This window comes from Drosophila novamexicana, unplaced genomic scaffold (assembly GCF_003285875.2).
Source record: "Drosophila novamexicana strain 15010-1031.04,08,12 unplaced genomic scaffold, DnovRS2.1 tig00000458-arrow-arrow-pilon, whole genome shotgun sequence".
NCBI lineage: Eukaryota > Metazoa > Arthropoda > Insecta > Diptera > Drosophilidae > Drosophila > Drosophila novamexicana.
The window spans coordinates 1,141,982-1,162,079 of NW_020824805.1; the positions used below are offsets into that span (position 1 = coordinate 1,141,982).

General features: G+C 41.9%; 1 protein-coding gene across 3 annotated transcripts in view; it reads right to left on the reverse strand.

Moving 5' to 3' along the window:
* LOC115760482 (obscurin) overlaps positions 1-20,098 on the reverse strand; it is a 236,881-nt gene that overhangs the window by 177,585 nt on the left and 39,198 nt on the right. For all 3 annotated transcript variants that reach the window (XM_030701819.1, XM_030701818.1, XM_030701822.1), the window contains exons 3-5: positions 10,454-10,588; positions 7,406-7,576; positions 7,181-7,346 (exon numbers count right to left, since the gene is read on the reverse strand). In XM_030701819.1, the coding sequence (XP_030557679.1) occupies positions 7,181-7,346; positions 7,406-7,576; positions 10,454-10,588 (472 nt within the window). The remainder of the gene's footprint in view (positions 1-7,180; positions 7,347-7,405; positions 7,577-10,453; positions 10,589-20,098) is intronic.

A 20,098-nucleotide genomic window follows, 5' to 3' on the forward strand; every position in this document is an offset into this window, starting at 1 on the left:
CTATCGCAAAACAGCCAACAACCTTTGCAGATATTCTTTGTCGATATTCTAATACTTGCGAATGATGAGTTGCTAAGAACCTTAGAAGCAACCTTAGAAAAATTACAGAACCTGGGACTTAAGTTAAACAAATAAAAATGTGTTTTTTGGGACACTAGATTGATGCTAAACGCATACATAAATCAACTAAGCATATTGAGGCCATTTTGGGTCAATTTTGGCGACCATCTAATAGATACGATGGGCCATGACACCAAAGCTCCGATTAAGGTTGGACGTCGGGAACTGTGCCTCTAGAAAGGATATAAGCTGGATTTAGTCTGTCGGTACATATCGCCACTCCATAATGGCGTTAAGTTCTTGTATGGCAGCCACACGATTTGCCGCGAAAACATTGAATTTCAGAATAGAAACACGGACGAATCGCACCAGCAATAGAACTGGCTGATGAAGACGCCTGTGAGCTTGACTTCATGAATCAGATTAGCCATCAGCTTCGCTCCACATAATTCCAGCTTTGGGACAGTCAATGTTTTTATCGGCGCAGCTCGAGTCTTTGGGCAAAGTATACGATTTGTGGGTAGGGGTTTTCTGACCACTACATAGATGTAGGTTCCATAGGTGCCACACTGGCATCGCAAAATCCATGGATTTTAACATCGTAGCTTGAAGTTTCCACGAGGCAATATCCCGCCGTCTGACGAATTTTCTCTCTGGCTTCAGCAACTGAGTTGACTCCGGATATAAAACCCTCAACGTAAAACTAGTGCTAGATGGCATCCGATTCTATTGAAAATGCATCTCACTTAACAGAGGCCAAATGGTGCATTGCGCGCACGGAGTGAAATGATACTGATTTCGTTAATGTCACTGTATCCAATTTTAAGATTTCAAAGTCTTTCTGAGTCGAGTCCCTCCACAGAATGCGCTAAAAGTAACTATCAGGCGAAGTCACTCGGAAACATCGATACATTTTGCAAATGTCAGCTGAATAATTGGTCCCGCCATCAGCACATCATTAAGAGAATAATCAGAATCAGTCGTCAGAGGGTCATTAATCACAACACTAAAGTTGGTCGTGCTGCTTAAGACGCAATGATCTGGGAGGAAATATTTATAACAGCCACTCATCTCTGGACTAACTCGCGACAAGTGATTCAGATCCAGAAAATCTTTGAAAGCATCTGAAAGCATCGACGATAATTCTGGCCATATAACTTTCCTAGCAGCTTTGTGCTCCGCTTCAAAGGCAGTCGATTTGAATATTCTCCGGATGGTAAGCGAGAGAAGTTATTGGCAATGTGCTGCTCACATTTCAATGCATCCTTTCTTGCCTTTACCACAGGCTCTTCCAAGCTTTTAACTTGCCAAAACGCCAAACCCAATCATCCAGATGAACTTCCAACTGACCAGCATCGCTATCAGGAGTCAGTCCAGCAGCCAACAACGAGGTACTACGCACTCTCTGAAAACCACTTTATTTTCTGGTGATGTAGTAAAACGCAGCAGGGTATGATGCTTTCTTTCACTAGTACGACAATGACTACTACTGCAAGAACGAGTTTGATGTCCTTTCTTTGGGCAGTTATAACAAAGGGCTAGTTTCTTAACTTCCTTTTGCAGAAGAGATGGAGACAAATTTCCAAATTTATTTGGTTTAACAAATCCCCAAAACGACCAAAAGTTGACTTGGACGGGACGCTTGGTTGACGTCGCTGGATATTTACGCGAAAGCGATCTTCAACCGGGGCTATCACCTCGTCGAAATCATCGCGTAATTTGCTGCCAATTTCATCAAAATTCCGCTGTTCTAGCGAGCTATGCGCGGTATTAACGGCATGCTTACTTTGTTAGGCGCACTCCGCAGATAAATCCCTTTAATACACTCGGCTTATTCGAACAATCCAGCCGCCTTGCGTTTAAGAAAAAACAACCTGTTTGCCTGCATATCATTTGTGTTTCCGCCTTGTATGATCTGGTTTTATATAAGAAGTCTCAATAATTTTTATTACCCTTGAATTGAAACGGAAATTCTAGATTTAATTTGCACTGCAATAATAAATCTCTCCGGGGCCTTCAAATGTTGAGTTGCCAACGTTTTTAGCAACTGTATTGAAGCTATGGTTCTTAAAGTCAAATTTAGATTTTCACAAGAACACTATGAAATGAGTTTATTTATCAAACGTATATTAATTACTAGCTGATATGACCTGGCCTTGCCCGTGGCACCTATAAAATAAATATTCTCAAAAATTATTTTTAATCTGATCGGACGGTAAGCAGACAACTTTCATACAAACGTTTTCCAACAATTTACCAGTGTTGCGGATGGAATTTCACAATTCATTAAAACACGTATTCAGTATATTCCTATGTAAAGCTTTGAAAATAAGTTTGAAGCAAATCGGACAAAACTTAAAACATTACCAAAAAAATCTTTGATATGCACTTTCCAGCAAAGAAGTCTCAAATATTTATTAATATAAACCTTTGGAAATGAATTTGGGGGCACCTTTGTACCCCAAATCTACCAAGGAGGATGTATTTTCCAAAAAGTGCGAAAACCCCTCAAATGAATATAAGCAAAGATCTTTGAAAATAAGTTTAAGGCCGATCGGTTGGTAAACAAAAAATTTCATACAAACGATTTTCGTGACTTTTTCATACTCCCGGGTGGAAGTCCCCGTTTTAATGTGCACCTACATTACATAAGGGAAGGCATGGTCATGGGTACCGATCATCAGGCAGCATGAGATCTGCTTAAGAAGAGATAAGCGACAGACCCGATATTCGCGTGCCCAGACTTGGGCTAGAAGTAAGTTAGTCACGCCGCTGACCTTACGCAGAAGTTTGGCGAAGAGGGGCGGGTTCTCGGGTATGCTAGCCGCAAACTTTTGAAAGCGGAGCTAAACTATAAGGAGTGCCTGACAAGATATGCTACATGGCGGGCTACCACTTCGATGTCATCACGGACCTTGTGGCGCTCATGTGGCGAAGTGTGCCAAAATTTGAAAGTAGAGCAAGCGAGACCACCCTGGCGGATGTTGACAGCTCAAGTGGTAGAACTTCGGACAATTGGTAACGCAAGCATCGCACGGACACCGAAGGGGGAAGCAAGTTCTCAGAAAGTGGTGTCCATTATCTGGTATGGCTGCTCCAGCACCTGCTCTCCTAGGCTTCCGACGGTCATGCAGTGAAGTTCGTGTATTCGTCTCATCCAATATTGTGCCTTCGGTGCATGAACGACGAATAGCTTAAATCAAATCACGCTCGTCTTAAGCCCCACTACGGAGAAGACCAATTGACAATTTAGGATCGAGCAAAGGCGAAAAGGTGCGGGCGGTTCACACTTATAGCCATTACCTAAATTTTGTATAGCTCAAAACTTAGTTATTATAAGAAAGACCAAGTACCACCCGTAGGAAGGAAGTGCTAAACGAAATATGTTTAAAGACCCCACAAGGAAACAAGGAGATGGAGTAAGAATCAGCGCGGGTCGAGGATGGAAGCGATGAGTCCGGCGACCCCCTATGGTCGGAACCCAGTGTGCTCGCGTCGGAAAAAAGGGACGGAACCCCTTCCACCAAACCGGGAAGAGTGGATATTACCCCGAGGACAGGTGACACAAGAGACGGTTCGCGGCTGATCCAGTTCGGCGACGGCCTTCGAGATTCTCTGGAACCATCGGAGTTTTCCGGGGGACCGCGGAAGTCCCCACAACCGATAGGCCGACTCGGCAGAAAGGATTGCCGGGGAGGATTCTCAGCAAAGTTTTTGGCGGTGACAAAAAAAATGAATCCAACCAGTGGTCCGACTGCAGTTTGCGCTGTATAACTAAGTTGCTGATCCCGGTTGCCAAGGTAACCCAAGCTCGTTGATCATATGGTAGGTCGAGAAGGGCGTCGATACCCGGGCGAGCGACCAGAATTCGAGGAGGAGGAATCAATGGGTTGTGTGGCGGTATCCGGCAGAGGTTCATGGTCCATGAATGCCACATGGCAGATCCCCTGATTGGCCAATCACCTCTATCATTGGTCCTCATAAAAGACATGGTACCCAGTCAATCGTAGTAAGCTAGAAGTCCGGCCTTAATACGTGGTTTTTATTTTCAGATTGTGTGGTCCATAGTTAAAGTTCGGCCGAGGGTTATTCCCGGTATTACCAATAACATTCATGACGAGCGATCCCAGCGTCGTCAGTAGGAAGTACGGGCTCCGGCGGTGAAATTTCCCAAATCGCTGAAACAAGTTTCATTAGGTTCTTACGTAGAGCTTTGACAACTTCGCCAAAAAAATCGATGAGTCGCGTTTTTCCGAGGAAGCTTGGATTCTGTGAAAAGTGTGATACACGTCTCAAATGATTTTTGATTGATTTTTCATATATGTTAAATCTTTGGATATGAATTTGACCACGAAACTTCACAAACGAAATCTCTCACTCCCATTTCCACCAAATAGGGATGAATTTTCCAAAAAGGGTGAAGCACTCCTCAAATGAATTCAAGCACAGATCTTTGAAATTGAGTTTGAGGCCGATCGGATTGTAAACAAGATAGTTTCATACCACGACTAAACTTGAACCTCCATCACATAAGGTAACTACAGTGAACATTTTAGCTTCCTAGATCTTACGGTGGGTTGTCCGCCAATCATCCTGGCTTTGACAGCACGCAAAGCGAGCAACTCTCACTCGGCCTATATACTAATTGTAGACGGGGACGTTCTGCTATGGAAGGGATATAAGTTCTTAAGACATACTACGGACCTTACCAACTTTGGTTGGTTCCGACATATGTACTGCGTGCAACAGAAAGAGGGACGTATGACGATAGTTTTAAAACTGAGATACTAGTTCGCATAGAAACAGACACACGGACAGACGGATAGACGGTCATGGCTATATCGATTCCCCTGTTGATACTGATCCAGCTGGTCCTAAAAAATTCCCCAACAGTGGCGACAACAACCTTCTGCAGACAAGCAGCGATCGGCACTGTGCTCTAATTGCTTACATTCTGGTGGAATGGTACATTGCCAAACACAGCCTAGCCTCGATACGGTGACCTTGGCAGACAATGACATCATTATCATTACTGACGGCTGGCCACTGCCAGCTGTGGCAGAGGCATTGAAACCAAAGTAGCTTGGGTAAGCATCGTCACATTTAATCTCTTCGCGCTGATAATCGAATCAAGCTTTCCCGACTAAAGCACTCTTTTTTTTTAATTATTTTTATACATAAGAATAACTTTAAAGAATAGGTCAAATATGGCACCATTAATAAACCGAATATAATGACAATTTTAAGAAAAGCTAAGAACTCATTTAACTAATAAACTTACAAATAAATACTTAATTTTGAGGTGGTTAGACAGGTATTGTACATTACATTGTCTTTCAAACTGAGCCACAAAAATGGCGATTTTTGCAAATTGTGTGGGTAATTTTATTTTTTATATAAATGATTATTGTATTGAATTAAAAATAGCATTCATTTTTATTAGAATGCAGTTAACTTAGGTATTTATTTCGCCAATCCTGGTTGGGTCCTCAGGCTTTATCGTGGATAAACGTGAAAGTCGTCTTCTTTGAGTAAGAAGGTAGGTAGTCGGGGGACTCTGGGTCGTATCCTGTGTCGTGGTTGGAGGAGGCCCTTAAAGGATCTTCTCTTGAGCCTCCTGACTACTCACCTCCCAGCGAGGTCCCTTGCTACCCGGTTACAGTGTCGCTGCAAGCGTTCATTGTATCGGTTGGCGAATGCTACTTGGCTGTCTATAGTCTCCATTTTGAGGTCTCTGTGCAAGGTAGAATTTCTGATGTACCAGTCAGCACCGGTCATTCGGCGCAAGGCAAAGTTTTGGAGTGCCTGAATCCGTCTTCGATTTGTACGAGATTCAATTCTCCAAACCTGGATACCGTATCACCAAGTTGGCGCCACCACGACGTTGTAAACTGCTCGTTTGTAGCGAAGTGGCAATGGGCTGTTGGGGTTTAGTAGCCAATTGGCCTTGGCCATCTTGAAGCGGCACTGCTTGAGAAGGCCGCCAATGTGCGCCCGGAGGGTAAGCCTCTTATCCAGTACAATTCCAAGTTACTTGGCGCTTATGTCAGGGTGAAGGGGGCTGTCATCTATCCAGACTGCTGGAGCCTTGCCACGCCTCAGTGTGTAGTTGACCGCTTGGCACTTCGAGGCATTGAGTTTGACGTTCCACATGCGAGCCCAGCTCTCAGCAAGTGGATGTATTCCCGGGCCCCATGAGTGGCTTCGTACTCACAGTGGGCGAAGTAAAATATTGCCATCAAGTGTGGCCATCAAGTGTTTGCCTGGGGTGGCGAACTCATGTAGGTCATCCGAAGTGGGGATATCGCCGTGTACAAATTGTAAAGGAAGGGACCCAGTACTCTGCCTTAAGGGACGCCAGCCTTCATATAACGAGCCGGAGAGATTGCTGTCCTGAGTTTGACTTAAAATTTACGCTCCGTTAGATAAAAGCGCAGAAGTAGAATGAAGGGAAGAATGGCCATTTGATCCACGAGCCTATCAAAACGGGCGACAATCAGTCTTTCCCCAAACCTTCGACAAGGAAGGCAGAAGACTGATCGGCCAATATGACTCAGGGTCAAATTCCGGCTTGCCCGACAGGCTTGGGCAGGGAAGTCTTGTGTCCTTAATATGGCGTTAAAGATCAACGTTATAAAAAGGAGCACGCGCATTGGCAGGGCCTTCAGAAGGGTGCGGCATATTCCAACGTGACCCGGTGGTGTAGCCCTAGAAAGTGCTTTAACGACGTTGATCACCTCCTCTTCTGGAGAGGCCAAATCGAAAGCTGGGTGGGTAATTATTGTGTTGATCTTCCGAAGAGATTATAATCTAATAGCTTTAGTGACTTTAAAAAAACTATTTCACCGACCCGACACTATACAACGCTTAAATATTTTTCTTTTGCCTGAAAAAGTCATATTTTTAATTTGCATTTCCTTTCTTCAATAGAGTCGAGAAAACTTCTTTCTAATGGTCCAAGGAAAAAATGTAGGGACTCTAAATTAACGTACATGCTTTTGAACCAAATTTAGTCGAACAATACTAAGCTTAAAACTTTTTTTAATTTGTTTAACAAAATTGTTTTCCCTCATATGTTTTTCTGAATTTAATTAAAAGGAAAAAACATGCAGTAGCTTACCTGGAAAAAGTTTAGGCTTTCTACATTGTTTGAAAGAAACTCTTGAGCAAGTGGCTCATTTCGGCAATATATCACATGCTTATCAAAATCACGCTCGAGTCTTAAAAATGTTTTTGCTATCATTTCAGGTTGGTGCCTATAATTTTTAAGGCCCTCTTTTAGAACCCTGAAATACAATTAAAATTAAGCCATCAATTGGTAGAAACGTGTACTTTTTTAGCATACATATTGTGAAATTCCGCAATTTGCATAATGTTACAAAAGATAATATCTTTATTGTCCCGTATAGACCTTGGAGTAGTAGGTTTATCTATGGATTTTATATACTTATCGACTACATATTGTAAATCTCTTGAGAATTCTTCTTCAGTTTCAATAAGCTCCCCAACGATGGTTCTGAAAATATTCAAAAAAATTGAATTTGTTATTATTATTATTAATATTATTGTTTTATTTATATTATTTGTCAATGTTTTGAATGTGTGCAAGCGAGAGAGAAGGGCTATCTTCGGCACGCCGAAGCTTTAATACCCTTGCATTGCACGTATTTAAGAAGCAGAGACAAGATAGATAATGCCGAGAATAGTTAAGTTATCTTAAAAAACAAAAGGTTTTTAATAAATGAACCTCTTTATCGACCGATCGCTCCTATGGCAGCTATATGATAAAGTGATCCGATGTCGATAGGATTTTGCATATATGAGATGCATAGGTAAACTAATAAATGCCGAGTTTTTTCAAAATATCTTGATAAACAAAAAAATTATTCATACAAGAACTTAATTTTCGACCGATCGTTCCTATAGCAGCTATTAGATGTTGTGGTCCGATCCAGCTGGTTCCGACATATGTACTGCGTGCAACAGGAGGAGGGACTTCTGCAAAGTTTAATGACCGTAGCGTCAAAACTGAGAGACTGGTTCGCATGGAAACAGACAGACGGACTGACGGACATGGCTATATTGACTCAGCTGTTGGTACTAATCACAAATATATACATATACCTTATAGGGTCGAAAATATCTCCTTCTATGTGTAAGGCACATTTCGAGACAAAATTATATTACCCTCTGCAAGGGTATAAAAAGGATACATTAGTTACGTGCGAATATATGTAAAAGCAAGTATGAGGTTCTATTCGGGAGCTCCCGACTAGGTGATACCCTGAACCCTCTCCTTCCCACATCAAATGCATATATGTATTCTTTTTTAGAAGCTATATGTCAAATTTGGTGACTCTAGCTCTTATTATTTACCAAAATTGCCCAAAAAACAGGATATCGATATCGATTTTGATCGATTGCATGGAATCGGAGTAAGTTATCGATTATCGGATACAAACTCGATCTGCACATGCACTAGGAGCAACTACATCTAAAATTTCAAGACTCTAGCTCTTATAGGTTCTAAGATCCTTGCGTTCATACATACGGACGGACAGATGGACGGACGGACAGACAGACGGTCTTGGCTAGATCGACTCGGCTATTGATGCTGATCAAGAATATATACACTTTATGGGGTCGGAGATGCTTCCTTCTGCCTGTTACATACATTTGGATTTTGCACAAATAGAATATACCCTTATATACATTTTTAATGGGTTCAGGATATAACAAGTAAGAGGTTCTAGTTCTACATACATTTGGCTTCCGCACAAATACAATATACCCTTATACCCATTTTTAAAGGGTTCCGGGTATAAAAACATTAAGCCATGTTACCCACAATGCCTTTTCGCAAAATACACCTCTCTTTGATTAAACTTAGAAAAACTTAAGTTTTGGGAATAAGCACATATGTTAATATCTGTGAGCAAATTAAGCTAAAAAAATGTTGACACTTTTCGCAAAGTCCCCCTTGGAATCTAATGAAAACTGTTGCAACGACTTTAAAATACTGCTAATGCTTCAATGCAACTAGACAGTTTTGACAAACAGATCAATATATTCTATTTAAGAAAATCAATTTTGATTGCAATTCATTCTAGTTGGTTTGAATATTGTAGAAACCAGACTCAAGAATAGGTCGTAGAAGAGATTTAAATAGGGTCCTTGTCGTCTACGGATCATCTAACTCCGTACACCATCGCTGGAAAAAACAAAAAGCAATTCTTGCCTGATAAAGAATGACAATTAGTTAATTACCTAGCTGGTACTTTTGACACGGTCTACCGATAAGCTGCTTCTATAGAAGGTCATTACCTTGCATATAAAACAGTTTAGGTTTAAAAGGTTAACTTAGCACCAAGATAAATAGACATCCTGTTGACTTATAATATGTAAGGGATATCCTTACATCATCGACATACATAAGTACTCGAGAGTGACAATATACAGGCAATGAAATTGATTGACAGAGTAAGGACTAGCGGGCGAGGTGACTATAATGACCTGAAGCCATTGAATACATTTAGAATTTTGATTTATAATAAGAAAATTTTTAGTTGTCTCTCAAATATGTTCATGAGAATCAATTGAAAAGATTGACTGGGATTCGATCTGCTGGTTTTAAATTCTTGATATGCACCCGGACTGCTAGTTTTATGACGTAATATTCGATCAAATGAATCCAATATAATTATTAATTCAATAAATCGCTTAAGTTACGCCTCCGAACACATAGTACTTCCCCATTTGTATATTGGATGTTACGACCGCCTTTAATTCAACCAAATGGATGAACATTAAATAAGTTCTTGTTTTTATTTATAGTTAGAACTAAAGACCCTCTTGAATTATACGCAGGTCTACTGTATCTAATTTTTTCGACCAAAGATTGTAAAAGTCACATTTGAATGCAGAGTCTTGTGCTTCGTTATATATGCTCAAAACATTTTAGATAGATAAAACAATAAGCAACGTTTTTATTTTAAAAAAATTCCAATAGTGTGGGCTTATGAAAGAGAAACACTGCCGCAGCAAGCGGCGTATAAGACAGTGTGTGTGTGTGGGTTTTTATGGGTATATCAGGGTATATTCCAATCGGTCACTCACAAATAGAATGCTTTAACTTATTTTTACGATAAGCTCTTGTTTATTAAAAAACAACTCTGTTACCGACTCCATTCCTAGAATTTCTAGAATCAAATTTTCACAGAAGAACTTAGTATAACTGATCGTATCTATGTCAACTATTGACAGACTATTTGTCTGCGCGTTGATTGGGATATGTCCTCTCAACCTCAACTATATGATAAAGGTATAAGATATTGTGTAGATTTGCGTATGTATAAGCAGCTTAACTCGAATGAAAGTGCTACAATATGCTTACCTTTTTCTAAATTCCAAGTCTGCAGCATTTGCGTTTGTATCTAAAGCTAACGCGTTTGTATTAACTTCTAATATTTCCATTGGAACCAAGCCTTCTTTCACCGAATTTACTCCATCAAATACTCTGATAAAGCATCTGAAATAAAAATAAAATAAAATTTAAATACAATAAAGACACTGCAGCAGGGTTTTTTTTCATGCAAGTCCCGATGCAATGTGCTGCATCCCACCTCCCGCTCTGCCGACCGAAGGGGTCAGTTGTGTAATGTACGACACGAGTCGCGAAGTCCACAAGCGAATACAAACTACGATTATATGATAAGACCAACTACTTGCTGAATAGTTTAGTTTAATGTGGTAAAGGGTCACAATAGAGATACGATCCAAAACTAACCAATAGAAAAAAAGGAACGACATGGAGTCATAAGCCAATATATTATTTTATAATTTTTTTAAATGTAAAAAATAGAAAACATAGCATAGGAGTAAGTAGGCTTAAGAAAGAAGTTTTAGCCGCACGACGAAGAACATAGTAAGAATTAGGAGCGTAATGCCGCATTTGCAGTTAGGAAAAGTTAATTAAAGAATTGAAGGTGCAGCAGAGCTATAAAGTTATTCGCATAATAAAGAGGAACAGAATAAAATTTGAAAATACTCAGTGGTTTTAGTTCTATTTGTTAATCATTCGGTAATCGAATAATTAAACAGCACCCATCACGCTTATTTACCCTAATCTACACCACGGCGGAGTGCTCCCCGTGGCCCTGCCTTTCAGAGCTCTACAACCCCGGCTTAATACACATACATCTTACTAGTAGCGCCCGAAACCGAGGCATGAATGGGCGTGGCATTAACGTGGCCTAAAACACACAAGAGTAGAAAAAGGGAAGTGTGTCGTTAGCCAATGTACACGTGCAGCCGGGCAAGTGGCGCGACAACAGACGAACTATTAACGAAGTGGATGGTCATAAAATTTTGTTGAGTGAGCGAAGCTCGCGAGTGGGACCAGAAGGTGGAGTACGATGAAACTGAAAAGTGAGAAAACGTTAACGTGTCACAAATGTGGAAACAAGAAAAGAAATAAGTATGTCGGATCAGAGAAATCGCTTCCGTTACAATTAGGCATACTGGCTGCACAGCAAGTCCCGAGTGTCGTGTTGTAATCACCAAAAAATAATATTTTGAAGAGCACGTCTGTTCACTATGGCTGGCACGTTCAGAATGAAGAGATTTTCATCGTCCTCTAGCATACTACACATGCTCTTGTCATTTTACATTCTTTTCTGACCTTAAGTACTGTTAGTGAGCATTTAACAGTGAATACCAAACTGAACGCTACACAACACAATTCGGACCATGCTTGTTAGAGACTAACTTCTTTGTCTCACACCATGCTTTCAGTAGCAACCCTAATACAAATGGGATAGTAATATTGAATAATAGTACCTTCTTTCAAATTTTATGTTTATTTCTAACACTTAATCGATAACATTCAAAAATAATGGTATATACGACATATATATATATTTTTGAGGAAAAATAAAAAGAGATCAATTAGAAATAAGGACCATTATGTTAGGAAATTATTTTTTCATTATTTTTTCTTGGTTGCTTAAAACAAAATGAAGAAAAGTAATAAATAAGCGAAATTACAGTTGTGGATTTAAATAGACCCAACATATAAGTCGAAAAGTAAAGTGGAAGTAGTTTGTAAAATCCAAAAAAAAAAAGGATAATGGAACAGGGCACCCCGCTAGTACCAGCACGTCCACTAACGGAAATGAGGGGACACTTAATCGTGCCGGAACAAACTAATAAGTAAGGGATACTACAGTCCGATCTGCTATCGTTCGTAGAAGCTCTCCAGGATCTCACTATATCGTATGATATCGACGTGAAGCCCACGGCGACTTACGAACCAGTAACTGAGGACGAATCTACGGAACCGTTATTCCGCCGCCGCCTCGCCTCACTCCGCTTGGAGCCGGAATAGCCAGTTTGCTCGGATAACTCTACGCTATCTACCAAAGGTCCCGGAGGGGGAAAGTGGACCCCGATCGGGTCTTTCGAAACGTGGAGGAGCGAGCTCTGGAGAAGGCCCTGGCGGAAAACGACGGCGGAACCGCCACCGTCTACAAATGTCCGCCCGGGGTAAGCGCCGCCGAAGTGAACACCAACGACAACCCAGCGTGCGAACTGTGGAGGGACACAGTGGATTTGTTCGATGGAATCGGGTGGGAAATGGTGCTAGACGAAGAGGCGTGCCTGAGCTCGGAGACAGTCCCACAAGAACTTACTCGAGCACCCCATTTCCGACTTCACTCCCTGGGGATCGGGAGTGTTTCCCCAAGGGACATTCCTGTCAGCGGGTATGGTGGACCATAATTTAGTTGATTTTGTTAGTTAATAAGTATTTATTGTATTAAAATAAGGTCTGAGCTAAATAATAGGCAAGCAGCCGTTAGTGTTATAGTAGACTTCTATCAGTGGTGATATTTATTAGGATAAGAGAGTGGTTAACTAAAGGCCAGAAGCCGTAGTATTAATTGTATTAGAATAGGCGTATGGTTAAGGGCAAGGAGCCACTCATAATTGAAATTTGAATTTAACCGCCGGGCGCCGCACAACCGTGCGTTGCTGGTCGGCTGCTCAACACGTTTTCGGGAGCGCAAATTCACTTCGGCGGCGAAGAGCAAAAGCTCCGAGGCGAAGTTGAGCGGCCGAGACAAGCGCACGGCTCGCTAGCGCGCGTGCCGGCACTTTGCAATCGAGTGTAATGGTGAGTACTTCTGTGTCTGAGTGTGAATAAAAATGAAGTTAATAATGAAAATCGATTAGTTATTTTTATTTCCTTTAGCCAGGATTAGCTGGCCTCGAACACCTGAGTTGCCGGTGTTCAACCTAACCTCTTCCCATAGCCTAGTGTGCCGTGTATGTGCGAATGAATAAGTTGGCCGACCGCGTGAGTAATCCCGGCCATATGTGTGTAAATCGAGGCTTAGTTTGGTCGTCGCGTGTGCGATCCCGGCCATGTGTATGCACATCTCTTCCTATCCTATCAAAGTAGTAGGAGTCATAGTTTGCTTGAAACACTTCCTTTTTGATCGTCCGATAATCGAGACCGAACAGCGGCAGTTTATTTACTACCACGGCGGAGCGATCCCCGTGGCCCCAGTTTCGGCAAATTACAAATTTCTTATAAGTAGACCCGGGTAGACTGAGTTCTACAAGCACGGCTAAAAACACAACTTTACAATAGATGACCTTATAAGAGGAATATTATATTTTAAATAATCATCACAAAGACTCTGAATGGTTTAATCAGACTTGCGCTAAAGGTGTATAATTACGTATTGTAGGGATAGAGAAGTTTAATTGGCATGTCAGCCTAGAAGAATCGATTTCTCACGTCTTGGTGAATATTATGTTATGGCAACCATATACATGGGGCATGCTCTAGAGTAGGTCGTAGCAAGGATATATAAAGGGTCTTCGACAATATTCCATTGGAACGTATAATAATAGTTAAGGGTTTAGGCGATTTTTTTAAATTCTAAGTTCATATAAATTCCATCGGAAATGAGCCCAAAGGTGTACTTGGATTCATCAAACTCTAAGGCATCTCTCTTGGTCGCCCTATCCTTGAATACTGCTCTTGGATGTAGCCTCCGCAGTGTAACAATAGCCAGGATCGTATTGACACCTCGGCTTGCGCTTCCTCTCTCTGCTCTAGTTTCACGGTCGATGGCATAGAAATCGTGCAAAGCCGCGCAAAGGCGTCTGCAACCGTGTTGTCTGTTCCTTTTAAAATATTTGATGGCTTCAAATACTGACAGAAGCTCTTGATCTTATGTATTGTAGCTCTTTTCTGCGTTGCTTAGCTTCTTCGAGAAAATACTAAGTGGCTGCCAGCTGTCATTAACTTGTTGCTCTAGTACGGCTCCGATGGCAACCTCAGAAGCATCACACGCAAGAGCAAGTTTTGCATTTGAAGATGGATGTGCCAGGATCGATGCGTCAGCCACACTGTGTTTACAGGCATCGAAAGCAGCTACGAGTTCCGCTGTCCATCTTTCGTTTTTTCTTTTAATTTTTTTTTTACATAATTATTTATTTTATTTATTTTAACATTTCATAGCAGCTCAGACATGGGCGCCTAAGTGCGGGACGAATGTGGCAGGCATCGACGGTAGTAAGTAGTTGATGATGCCAAGAAACCGATCCAGTTGGCTAATTGTATCAGGACGAGCGTAATTAAGAACGGCGTCATTTCGGCTACTGGGCAGTTTGATTCCGTGTTCGTTGACAATGTAGCTGAGAAAGTGAACTTCTGATTGCGCAAGTTGGCATTTGCTCAGGTTGATGGAAAGGACGTGCTCGCGCAGAGTCTGTAGGACGGTGCGAAGATGTTGCTAATGCTAATATGTCGTCAATGTAGCAATATACAAAATTAATCCCACGAAAAATGTGGTCCATAAACCTTTAGAAACAGCTTGTATAGGAATTCAACAAGTCCAAAAGGAGTAGATACAGCTGTTTTTGGAATGTCACTTTCTGCCATCGGTATTTGATAAGAAGCTTTTACGAGATCAAGTGTCGAAAATATTTTTAACCATGCAGCTGATCAGTGAAATCATGAATGTGGGCGATTGGATACCGATCAGCCACAGTGTCCGTGTTGAACTTACGAAAGTCGCCGCACGAGCGCCAACCACCATCTTTTTTGCTAACCATATACAATAGGCTGCTCAAAGGGCTCTTCGAAGGGCGACATATATCTTCTGCAATCAAGAAGTTGATTTCAGATCTAGCTATAGCTACCTTTTCGCCGGCCAATCGACGAGGACGCTCCGAGATTGGGCTGCCGTTAGTTTCAATATAGTGACGTACCTCATGGCGACTTGGCGATTTTCTTCCTGGAATTGTCACGACGACAAATTCTTGAAACAGACTTTTATGTTTGTGCACACATTGTACAGTTGAAACTGAGGCGTGATTTGTAGTAGAAAGGTATGCGGGTGCTGAAAGGCCAGTAATCGAATCGAAAAGCCATTTGCTTTTTAGAACGATGAGCAATGAGCAACCAATGATAGCTGTTGCAACGTCTGCAACTATGAATGGCCAGCTGAGACAGCGAAGAAGCACCAAATTAAGCTGTGCCACGTGTGCCGCATAAAGGAGTAAATCACTTTGTTTAGTATTTTGTCCATTTGGGTTCAGGGGTGGGCATGGAATTGTTAAGCAGGTTCACAGAGTGATTAACCATATTCTTAAGGCTTACGACGACAAAGAATATTGCTATGGAGTCTTTTTAGACGTTAAACAGGCCTTCGACTGAATCTGGATAGATGGATTGCTTCAGAAAATCAAGATGAGTCTTCCCGCCCCCTTTATTCTACTTCTGCGCTCTTATCTAAATGAGCGTAAACTTTATGTCAAAGTCAGGGCAGCAATCTCTCCGGTTCGTTATATGAAGGCGAGTGTCACTCAAGGCAGCGTACTGGGTCCCTTCCTCTACAATCTGTACACGGCAGACATCCCCACTCGGGATGACCTACATGAGTTCACCACCCCAGGCAAACACTTGATGGCCACTCCACTTTAACTCCGCCCACTGTGAGTACAAAGCCACTGATGGGGGCCAGAAATACATCCAATTGCTTGAGAGCTGGGCTCGCAGGTGGAACATCAAGCTCAATGCTTCGAAGTGTCAAGCGGCCAACTACACACTGAGGCGTGGCAAGGCTCCAGCAGTCGGAAAGATGGCAGCCCCCTTCACCCTGACATAAACGCCAAGTATCTTGGAATTGTACTGGATAAGAGGCTTACCTTTCGGGCGCTCATTGACGACCTTCTCAAGCAGTGCTGCTTTAATATGGCCAAGTCCAACTGGCTGCTAAACCCCAATAGCCCATTGCCACTTCGCTGCAAACGGGCAGCTTACAACGTCGTGGTGGCGCCAACTTGGAGATACGGTATCCAGGTGTGGAAAATTGCACCTCTTACAAATTGAAGACGGATTTAGAACGCTTGCAGCGACACTGTAACCGGGTAGTAAGAGACCTCGCTGGGAGGTCTGTAGTCAGGAGGCTCAAGAGAAGATCCTTTAAGGACCTCCTGCAACATCGACACAGGAGACGCCCCAGAGTTCCCCGACTACCTACGTGACGATGCAGCCTTACTCAAAGAAGACACCTATGACTTTTGTCTACGATAAAGCCTGAGGACTCAACCAGGATTGGCGAAATACCATCTAAGCCAACTGTGTTGTAATACAAATGTATGCTGTTTTGGTTTCAATACAATAAACATATAAAAAAATAACTATTTTGTCCAACTTCTGGGCGGGTTTTGACAGATACCACTGATCCAGAGTCGATGAGAAAATGGATGTGCGATTTGCGATCGGTGATGAGGAGACACTTTTCCAATAATATAGGTGGCTGCTGGATGACTTCGCTGTCGATAGTTTTGCTGTCGTCGAGCAGCGCGTTTGACGACAGCAATTCTAGTTTAACGGCTGTACACGGGCGCATAGAAACTTGAATTTTTCAGCTTTGTCGCCATAGCGATGGTGATAGTAGCATAATTTATCTTGCTAGCCGCTACCTTGCTGTGGCTTAGTTGATCTCGCGACCTACTTGTAGACGTTTGACATCCTTTTGCAGGTACTCAAATTTTTGCGAGAGTGAGCGCAAGGAGTCACCAATGTCCTTTAGGGTATCCGTGGTAGCAACATCACTAACAGTAGTGGGACCGATAGCAAACATAGCAGTTGCATTGACTGTGTCAAGCATTTTATCCGCTATTTTAGCAAGTTTATCCAAATCATTTTCCTCACAGACCGTAAGAAGCGGTCGGATGTTTTGGGGCATCTCCGCGAGAAACAGCGTGCGAATGATATGTTTGCTGCTTGAGTCCGGAGCGAGCCGTCGCATGTGGGCCAAAGTCTCGGAAGGTTTTAGCCCTGACGTTTCCTCGCCTTAAAGTAAACGACGCAGGTTGGATTCCGGGCACTCTTCAAATTTCTTCAGCAAACGATTTTTAAGCTTTTTATTTGTATATGGATGGAGGGCACCTTACCAAATCCTCTACGACTAAGATAACATCAGCACTCAAATTGAAGGTGACATGATCAAACTGATCATCGTCGTTGTTGATGCCATATAGGCGGAACGATCGTTCTACTTGAGCAAACCACAAAATTGGAATGTTGCTGGTAAACTTTGGCAGATGAATTGCAGAGCGTTGTGTGGTCGGAACAGGAGCAGCCGCCGTTGCAGCTTGTTATGAAGACCCACAAATTTGCAGAGCATCAATTTGACGCTGCAGTTCTCGAATCTGTTTTTAAACACCAAGCGAGATGTCTCAGTTGAGAGTGATTGACGTGTTTTACTTGTGCTCCAAAATTATTATATATTTCTGCGCTTTAATCCTGCTTTTTAAACCCTGAGCCCATTAAAAATGGGTATAAGGGTATATTGTATTTGTGCAAAATCCAAATGTATGTAACAGGCAGCAGGAAGCATCTCCGACCCCATAAAGTATATATATATTCTTGATCAGCATCAATAGCCGAGTCGATCTAGCCATGTCCGTCTGTCTGCCGTATGTTTGAGCCAAAGGATCTGCGAACCTATAAGAGCTAGAGACTTGATTTTAGATGTAGATGCTCCTAGTTCCCGCGCAGATCGAGTTTGTTTCCGATAATCGATAACTTACTCCGTTTCCAAGCAATCGATAAAAATCGATATCGACATCCTGTTTTTTTTAGCAAATTGGGTAAATAATAAGAGCTAGAGCTACCAAACATATGTTGCTTCTAGAATATTATAGATATTTCAAGTGTCTTTTATTTCATACCTATCGCCACCTCCCCGCTACCACCCCATAGCTATAAATCAAGTTAATAACCCAACTTTTATTGCCAACCAATTTAAACCACAATTTAAATGCAATTCATTTTTTCAGAATACACAAATATTCTATGGTACAATAAGATATACTGTCATAAAGATCGTTTAAGAAAAAACAAATTTATATGCAACTGCGCAATTGAATGGGGAGCAGCTTTAAGAATTTCTGTATACATGTACACACACACACATTTATGCGCGTCTGCTTCGCATTCTAATAGCATTGTAATTGCATATTATATGTTATTTTAGTTCCTTTTTTATCATAAGTACTTAATTGTTGGTGTGATTGCTGAGTAGAGGCATAGCAAGTGGTGCGGTCTGTCGCGAGTTCGAGCCCTACCGGGGAAAGTATTATTTTTTTTTTTTTGCTGGTGTGGCTGTTGAGTAGAGTCGACAGTAAGTAATGCGGTCAGTTGCAAATTCGAGCCCTGCCAAGGGAACTTTTTTTTATTAATTTATTTGGTGTTGGAATAAGAGGGTTCAGGGTATCCCCTAGTCGGGAGCTCCCGACTAGAACCTCTTACTTGTTATTTATAAATTTTGCATTTTTTATGCTTTATTTAAACAGCTTTATAGTTGTGCAAAGTGTTATTCTGTTGTTGCAGCGTAAGTCTGTTAATTATTGCATTTATGAAACGCGGCGTCAGTTCCGTGTTGTTGTTATTGCCTGTTTTGATTCTTATTGCTTTGGTGCTCGTCTGTGCATACACTTGTTTGTGCGTGTGTACGAATAATTGATTTTTGAGCTCTCGCAACTTGCATACGCATTTAATAATTATGTCGTGCTGTAAGAAACTTTGGACGTTCAAGCAGGCTGATGATTCTGCACAGCCGCAATTTGTTAATTGCTTTCTATGTGAAAATATGATGCACTGGGCGTGATTGCGACAAGATCGCTGCAATTGCCAAGAAGGGCTGCGGTGGCTTGCGTTGGTCGTGCCCAGAATGCATCGACAAGCAAATTGATTTCTCCAGAATGTATAATTCTGTGAGAAATCAATTCTTAAAGCTTAATAACGTGGCTAAGTAGCTCTCGAGTAATATTGACTCGAGTTTTGAGTTGCTTGGGAAATGCAAATTCGACTCTCCAACCAATCGCCGGTTGGATCCTTTACTTTTGCAATTTCCCTCTCCCTCTGTCCATACACCTACGCCCTTTTTGTCAATGCCTAGCAACTTGGATTTATCCCAATGTTGTCTTTATCGCCTTCTCCGAGCGACTGCCCAATAATTACCCCTGTTTTATCCCGTGTAGTAGTCCCATAAGACCCCGGGCTCGAACCTGCCCCAGTTAGCCAAATTGATTCAACCCCATCAGCTCCTGGACGCGAAGGAAGAACTGGGCGTAATCAAGCCCAGATTGTGAAGAACAATCATGGTGCTTCTTTAGCCCCACCAAATCCTGTATTACCTGCAACCCCATCAGCGCCTACTTTAACGGTTGTTGCCCCTCGTAGCAAGTTTTATGTGTCTCGACTTTCGTCCGAAACCACTTCTGAGTCATTTGCTGCCTATATTGCTAGCAAATCTTCTGCTAGCGTGTCAATAACCAAATTTAATTTCTTCACTCCTCGTAAAATATCATCTTTCAAAATAAATGTTTCACATGATATGTTCCCAATCATTTGTGATCCCAATTGTGGCCTCCACACATGATTTTTCAAGCCATAAAAGCGTAACCAGCCTGTCCCTTCAATACAGGGTACTATTTCTGCCCCAAAAAACTA